This window comes from Larimichthys crocea, chromosome IV (genome assembly GCF_000972845.2).
Source record: "Larimichthys crocea isolate SSNF chromosome IV, L_crocea_2.0, whole genome shotgun sequence".
In the NCBI taxonomy this organism is placed as follows: domain Eukaryota; kingdom Metazoa; phylum Chordata; class Actinopteri; family Sciaenidae; genus Larimichthys; species Larimichthys crocea.
In genome coordinates, this window is record NC_040014.1 from 3,604,990 (window position 1) to 3,612,750 (window position 7,761).

General features: G+C 43.2%; 1 protein-coding gene across 1 annotated transcript; it reads left to right on the forward strand.

Annotated features, from left to right (window-relative positions):
- Positions 1-1,394: 1,394 nt before the first annotated feature.
- On the forward strand, positions 1,395-7,545 carry barhl1b (BarH-like homeobox 1b). The gene is made up of 3 exons (XM_010736763.3): positions 1,395-2,857; positions 5,513-5,735; positions 6,970-7,545. The coding sequence occupies exons 1-3, from the start codon at positions 2,404-2,406 to the stop codon at positions 7,268-7,270; spliced, it is 978 nt and encodes a 325-aa protein (XP_010735065.1). The 5' UTR covers positions 1,395-2,403; the 3' UTR covers positions 7,271-7,545.
- The last annotated feature ends 216 nt before the right edge of the window (positions 7,546-7,761 follow it).

Here is a 7,761-nt window from a genome sequence, read left to right on the forward strand (position 1 = left end):
TTTATTTACTAGAACATTACTGGAGTCAGTGGACATGCGGCAGACTCAGGATAAAGAGAAGGGGGGGGAAAAAAGCAGTGAGAGAAAGCATCAAACCACTGCTCCTTTTCATGCACCAGCAGAGGAGAAAGAAACAGCTAAGTCAGGGTGGGTGTGTGTTGCCTTATATCTGTGTTGTCCCCGCCTCGTATGTGACAGCTTGCAGCCGTGATGGGACCCCATGGGAGCGGGGAGCGGATTCACTAACCTGCCGGTGTCTGAGACCGACGCGCGCCTCCAATCTGGTGGTCACATGGGGTGGAGGAGAAGGAGGATGAGTGGGTGGGGTGGGGAGGACAGAGAGAGAGAGAGGGGGGGGTGAGGGTGTCGGTGATGATGAGAAGGGGGTTAGTTAGATTATTAGGGGCTGTCGGGGCCGCCGCGCGGGGCAAACTGTTGTGTAGGATGGAGCTGAAAGTGCACACAATGGTATTTCACGCATGTTAAGGTGAAGAAGTGCGCACAATGGCACTTGACGCGCCTTGAAGTTTTTTGCGTCAAGCTGCTCGGACTATTGTGCGCAATTACCAGGGACTATTAGACTGTTATTAGGCTCTAAATGATGACTGCTGCACGGCGAGACGTTGTCCTGGCACAAACACTAAACATTTATTATGTTGTTGTTTTTTATCCTGAAATTGTTTTATTTTGAAAGGAAACATTAAATAATATCTTTTCACGGTGGCCATGGTGCATGTGCCAAGATTTTTTACTGGAAAACGTTTTGAACACCTAAAAATAAAAATCCAGACTTTAATAATGAGAATGGGCAGCAATAATAAAATAAAATAATACAAAATATTAAATTGAGGTTCATGGCACACTAAAATTATTTTTCACAATAAAATAACTACCACCCAGCAGGGTGTAATAAATAATAATATATATTATTATATTATAATAATACATTCCCAATTTTCCTCAACACATTTTCCAATATCAAACCATGTGCACCTAAAGTCTGTTTTATCTGATAAATAACTGAATACAACTAAACTAATAAAAATAAAAAAAGGTGATATTGAAAAGTCAAATGTTAAAAATCTGAAAAAAGAGGAGCTGTGGAGGTGGGAGACAAATCCAGTGAAAGACAGGGGGTGGGGGGAGTCGAGAAGAAAAACACGGAGCCGCTCCACATAATAACCCCATTATAAGCCTCATCAATGATGTAATGAAAGCAAACAGTGTGAAAATTGCCTGTAAACAGTTGGATCTGAGTCTCCTGATGAATTCAGTGTCTCTTTTATCAAAGTGAGGATGAGCCAGAGAGGAGAGGAGAGGATGGGAGACGCAGGGAGGGTGAGAGAGGGAGGGCAGAGTGAGTGGGCGTGTAGGGAGGTCCACTTCCAGCTCCCCTCAGCCAATGAAGGCTTGTCACAGGGGACTCACGTGGACGAGGCGCTCTTAAAACCTAGCTCCTGACTTTTCCTCAAGTTCAATTTTTTGGGATTCCCTCCCACCCCCATCACACCTCGTCCTTTTTTACTTGCCAGTTGTGACTATTTAACCCAGTTTACCTTCTTCCCTTTTGCAGCTTTCTGCGGCGCGCATCGCATCGTCCCGCCGCGTCCTCCTCTTTCGCTGCTTTCTTTTTCCTGCTGCAGCTCTCGGACTCTCTCTCTCTCTCTCCCTCCCTCTCTCTCTCTGCTTCTCTCTCTCCGCTTCGTGTTTTTTTCTTTCTTTTTTTTTTTTTTTAAGAAAAGGGGTTTTGTTGTTCTACTTAAAAAAGAATGCGAACAGTTTCCGTGTGTCGTCTGTGTGGCCACATGACGAGCTGCCCTCACCGCTTTCCTCCGGTCCTGTCTCAGGTCTGACGCGCCTGAACCTGTCCATGGTGCTGAAACGCGAACACACCGGTGCGCTACTTCTGCTTCTGCTGCTCTCACGTTCACAGAAATAGACCTTATTTCTGCATCTTTACGCATTTTTTTTCTGCAGGTGAGACCATTTCGACAATAAGTGGCTCGTCTTCTGAACTCAGAGCTGAAGGAGTTGGTCGCAAAGGAAGCAAACAATAATCGATTGTGACTCTCCCAAACGAGACTACAGCGGCTACATCGATTTCAGGTGGACTCATCTTTCCAGACTTGCCCAAAAAAACAAGAAAATCGGACGCATGTAACGCAACTTAGCCTGGAGGTATTTTCTCTTTAAAGAAGCAGTTGGGGGAACTGGAAATAGCGGATGAATAATCTTCATTTGTAGTGTATCCAAAAAAAAAAAAAAAAAAAAATCTTGGTGCGGGGAGGGGGGTTCTTTCTCTTCTACTGGATCAACTGAGACTTTAACACCCCCCTCTCCCTCCCTAAAATAAAACTTGTCCTGAATACCAAATGGTAGTTTGAGGAGGCCTCGATCAAGACAATGGAGGCGTCCGCCAACGGGTCCAGTTTTGGCATCGACTCGCTGCTGTCCCACAGGCCTGGAAGTCCAGTGTCCAAAGGGGACAGTCTGGTGGGGGAGTGCCGCTCGCCTCTGGAGTTCAGCCCGAGATCAGACGTGGAGAGCGGGTGCTCGTCGCCACCGTCGCCGAGGAGGGAGTGCGTTGAGGACTCGGTGGCCCAGAGGCAAGGTCACGGCGTCGGCCTGCCGCCGCACCTCCAGCACGCGCAAATATCTGCGGGGTCGCAGCAGAGGACCGTGACCTCGTCGTTCCTCATCAGAGACATTCTCGCGGACTGTAAGCCTCTGGCCGCCTGCGCGCCCTACTCCAGCAATGGACAGCCGACTCAGGAGGCGGGGAGACTGGCCTCGAAGATAGCGGACGACTTTATGGAGAAAATCCACAGCAACTCATCGTCAGACAGCGAATACAAAGGTAAGGACGGAAAAGTGTAGTGAAGGGTCTGCTCTGCTGTGGAGATTGGAGGAGAAAGTGATTTGGACTTTTGGCCCATGTAGAAATATATATATAAATATATATTTGAAATATTCTAGTTTTATCTGAAGTAGCTCTCTGTTCCTTTGAGTTGACTTTAATTTCCTGCAAGTCAGAGACTGTCTGCTCCTGGTGCGTCTTTTTCTGTCTTTAAACCTCATAATTAATAACTGATCATTTGGACTAACAATAATTAATCACAACAATAAATAATTCAATTCAAATAAAATTAAATTAAATGAAAAGGGTTATAGAGGGGGGCTTGGTACTAATATTGTGGAGGAATCTGGATAAATAGAGCATGAAGTATCAATTTTAATGAAATTAAAAGTGCTGTTCAAAATTATTATTTAAACATTTTGCTGCGTTAAAACAATTATAAACCCACAGGCATAAAATATATTTAAAAGGCGTTTAAGGCCTTTTCAGCTCATTTTCTAACAATGAAATGAGGTTAATACGAATCATAATTTAGGCTAGCTTTACTGTATGAAAACAATATTTGGTAAATCAGATTTTTTTAAAATAATTTACAGATAAACGTGAACTGATCTTTATCAATAAAGTGACATTTCATCAATAGCTGATCACCGGAAGCCATCAACAGAAGAAGAAGAAAAAAAAAATGGAGCTGCTGCTTCACGTTGCTGAAACATGAGATTTGTCCCCGCGCCGTTGACGGACCAATTGACTCCCATTTTCATTAAGTTTGTACATTTAAAATCAACGGCTGCCTGCATGTACGCGCATGAGCGTGTGTGTGTGCGTGTGTGTGTGTGTGTGTGTGTGTGTGTGTGTGAGGTGCCTTTTCAAGCTTCGCATCAGCAGAATATCCAGAAAGCATCTGTTGATGTCAGGGAGGCAGGAATGGGAGAGATGACAGGGTCGCCTCCAGATAAATGCCATCAAGGGCCTCTCTGTTTCCAATCATGTCAGCCATAACAGACATGTCACCTCCATTGACAGTTTAATGAAGCGCTGCCTGGAAAGACGACCGCTGTAGGCTGCGAGGGAAAATATAGAACTAACATTAGAATAACATTGATTTTTATTTTATTATTATTATTTTTTGGCAGTAGTTTTTTTTTGTTTTTATTCTCCTTTTTTCCCCTCCACACTCACTTTCTCCCAAATCCACTTTTCCTCCAAACCCTATTGATAACGGCGTCACGTCATCAATTTGCTCAACAAATGTGGCGTGCGTGCGCGTGTGCGCGCGTGTCCCAGCCGATGGATGGAGATGCTCATCGACGCGCTGATTGATTGGAGAAGCCGCGGGGCCCACAGAGCGCCCCCAGTACGGCGGCTTTGATTTCCACGAATCCGCCTCCTATAATATTTCAGGGATTTGATGCAATTTGTCCCCGGCGCTAATCAGATTTGTAACCGCGCACGGCCGCCCGGCTCTTCATTTCCACTCATTTCCACGGTCCTGTGAAGTTTCTCCGGTCGCGCTTGAAAGGCTCGTCCTTCCCTTGTGGCTCAATTAGGCGGATTATTGTGCTTCTTGAGACGACTCAACTATTCAACTACCAAGATCTCTCGCCTCGCTCGCTTCTCCCCCCCTCCTCTCTCTTTCTTTTCCTTTTTCTTTACTATAAGGAGTGTATACATCAATGCTCGCCCTGACATGACACCACGCAGGAAAAGAACAAAGACTGCGGCTCTACTGACGGCAGAAATATCAGATTGGAAGTGCGAATATTGGAAGAGCTTTTCATAACAATTTAAGACCAAATCAAATAGTTCCATATCGCCTATAGGCACCGTGTGTAGAGCCGTGATTTCACACTCCACGCTGCACACTGTTAATCCTCCACAAATGCGGATGAATGGTTTTAAAAACACACTCACAAAAAAATAATAAATTTTTAAAAAATCATTTCAACAATAAATTCTTGAAGCGTTTCTTTAAAATTCGCACCGAGCAAAAATGTCTCGCTTGCTGTTCAAACCTGTGATTTAAAACACAATTCAAATTTCCATTACTAATATTTATTTTCTGTGATTTGCCCCCATATTTCCTCACACTCCTGTTAAAGTGAATGAAAGGATTTTTTAAAAAAAACAGATGAAGTCCTTTAAAGTCTGGCTCCATCACGTCTTTTGTAAGAGGCAGCAGGATTTATTGTTATTGTTTTTTATTATCAGCCTATTATTAGAAAATTAAATGGAGCTAATCAATCAACCAATAAGCCAATTAGGTCTTTATTTATAGCCTGTATATCTCACACAGTGAAATTTAAAGTGTTCTTCTCATTTGAAAACACAATATTAATGTTATTACAATCGTTTTGTCTTTGAGTTTATTTCAGATTTGACACTTTTCTCCTGAATCAAATTGATTTAATCAATCAGAGTCACACCAGGTAAAAGCCACAGCTCCATAAAACATAGTTTTAATGTATATATTTTTTTAATTTTAGTTTGATGTATCTGTTTTACATAATGATGCTGCTCAGATTTATCTAGTGTTGTATCGACGCTAGCCGTCCATACAAAGATGGATGGAGCTCTCACAGCAGGAGGCCTTGGCTCTGTTTTCACCATCTCCTCTGTTTTTGTTTTTTTGTCTTTTCTGTTTCTGTCCTCCAGTGAAAGAAGAAGGGGACAGGGAGATCTCCAGCAGTAGAGACAGCCCTCAGGTTCGGCTGAAGAAACCCAGAAAGGCCCGGACGGCCTTCACGGACCACCAGCTGGCCCAGCTGGAGCGCAGCTTCGAGCGGCAGAAGTACCTGAGCGTTCAGGATCGCATGGAGCTGGCGGCCTCCCTCAATCTCACCGACACACAGGTCAAGACCTGGTACCAGAACCGGAGGTAAAAACACCGCTGGTGCTTCTACTTAAGAGGGATGAGGGGGGTGAGGATGAGGGGGGATAATCTGGTTTCTCACGGATGGCTCATGACTAGATGGTGAAAGGAAAACATGGCGTCCCTGTGTCCATCACCCTAAAGGTGACGCGAGTTCACGTCAGTTAACTGCACAGTGTGGAGTGACTGCAGCTAAGCAGCGTTTCAATTATTGATTCAACTCACGAGTTTCTTCTTGATTAATCGTTTGGTTCAGAAAACGGAAGGAACGAGTGGAATCTAAAAATGTGTCCGACACAAAGGTCCAACACCGAAGACATTTCATAGAACTTTATATTGGCACATTTAGATGGTGGAACCAGAGACTTTTTTTTTTTTTGAGGACATTTTAAACTTTTAATTATTATTAAGTTTCAGCTCCAACTTTTACTTTACATTTACCAGACTGACAGCTTATGTCAGCTATTTATTGATTATTATAATCATGTATTCAGAAACGCGTCACCTAATTGTGTCTGTTGAACTCCTCCATGGCGTCATTTGTATTTTATTTTGAAAAGGTTTTCTTGGCACATTTTTTATTATTATTTAAATTTCTGGCTCTAAAACTACAAGATTAAATCTGGACATACATTTGGTTTATTTCTGCAGCACGGGGACTTATTTAAAAGATTAAAGTCACACACAGTGACCTTGCAAATAGTTTGAAAACCGACGCGTCTACTTCCTGTAAATAAATCAAACTACATGTACCAGAGATAGAGAGAGCAGTCAGTGTAAAAACATGTTTTGTGCAGTTTTCGCTTGAATTAACTTTAGCATTTATTTGTCCGCAGTTTTGACTCGCAGGCAGCTAAATGACACAAATAAATAGAAAAAAACCACACAACACTTTGGCGTATGAATAATGCATGCTTGCATGTGTGCATATCAATAATTCAAACAAACCACTATATCTACTCAATTATCTTTATTATGAATTATTCACCTGCATGGAGTGCATACTGGCAGTCTAACAGACATCCTCTGGGTGTGAATACAAGTGGCAGGTTGGAGATTTTGGTGATTTAAAAAGAAAAAAAAAACAGATGTATTCTGACTTCTAATTGGACCGCAGGTAAACAGATGGGAGTTGTTTTGGTGTGTGTCACACACAAACACACTCGCTAATATTATGCATTTATAGATGTAGAGGTGCTAAAGGATTAAAACACGTCTTCTTCTTTTTTTCATCTTCCAGGACAAAGTGGAAGAGGCAGACGGCGGTGGGACTCGAGCTTCTGGCTGAAGCTGGAAACTACTCCGCCCTGCAGAGGATGTTCCCGTCCCCGTACTTCTACCCGCAGAGCCTAGTGTCCAACCTGGACCCCGGAGCGGCCCTCTATCTCTACAGAGGGCCCTCGGCGCCACCGCCGGCCCTGCAGAGACCCCTGGTCCCGCGGATCCTGCTCCACGGCCTGCAGGGGGGCAGTGAGCCGCCCCCTCCTCCTCCTCTGCCCCCCATGTCCGGCGTGCTTCCTCGGCCTGCTCAGCAGCGGTGAGCCGGCTCCTGCTGAGGCTTTTTTTTTTCCTCCTTTTTTTTTTTCTTTTCTTTTTCTTTCTTTCTTTTTTTTTGTACGCCGATCTTGGCAGCTTTGGACTCATTAGAAGAAATGAAACAAAGACAGAAAAAGATTAAAAAAACGAACACGAGAAGAGAAAAAGGACTGCTCAAGGCCTCTATGTGGTGAGAAATGACCGGTTTAGGCTGAACCCTGTGGACTCAGACTGTCTGTGTGGAAGGAGTTTTTTTTTTTTTTTTGTGGGACATGAGCTTTATTTATAATTTATTTATTTTTCAATATGAATCAAAGCATCTAAGTTATGTATTTATTTGATCCAAGTTTCAGTATTTTCAGTGTTTTTCCCCAACAACAAACAAATTGTTGGTGGCACTTTGACCTACAGCTCAATGCCAATTAAACCCCCTATTGGCATTATTATTATTATTATTATTATTATTATTATTATTATTATTATTATTATGTGGACG

What these genes read in the sequence shown, in the direction of transcription:
- barhl1b (XM_010736763.3), top strand. Translation starts at nt 2,404, where the DNA reads ATGGAGGCGTCCGCCAACGGGTCCAGTTTTGGCATCGACTCGCTGCTG. An exon ending in GTCAGACAGCGAATACAAAG is followed by an intron (nt 2,858 to 5,512) that starts GTAAGGACGGAA and finishes TCTGTCCTCCAG; the next exon opens with TGAAAGAAGAAGGGGACAGG. An exon ending in ACCTGGTACCAGAACCGGAG is followed by an intron (nt 5,736 to 6,969) that starts GTAAAAACACCG and finishes TTCATCTTCCAG; the next exon opens with GACAAAGTGGAAGAGGCAGA.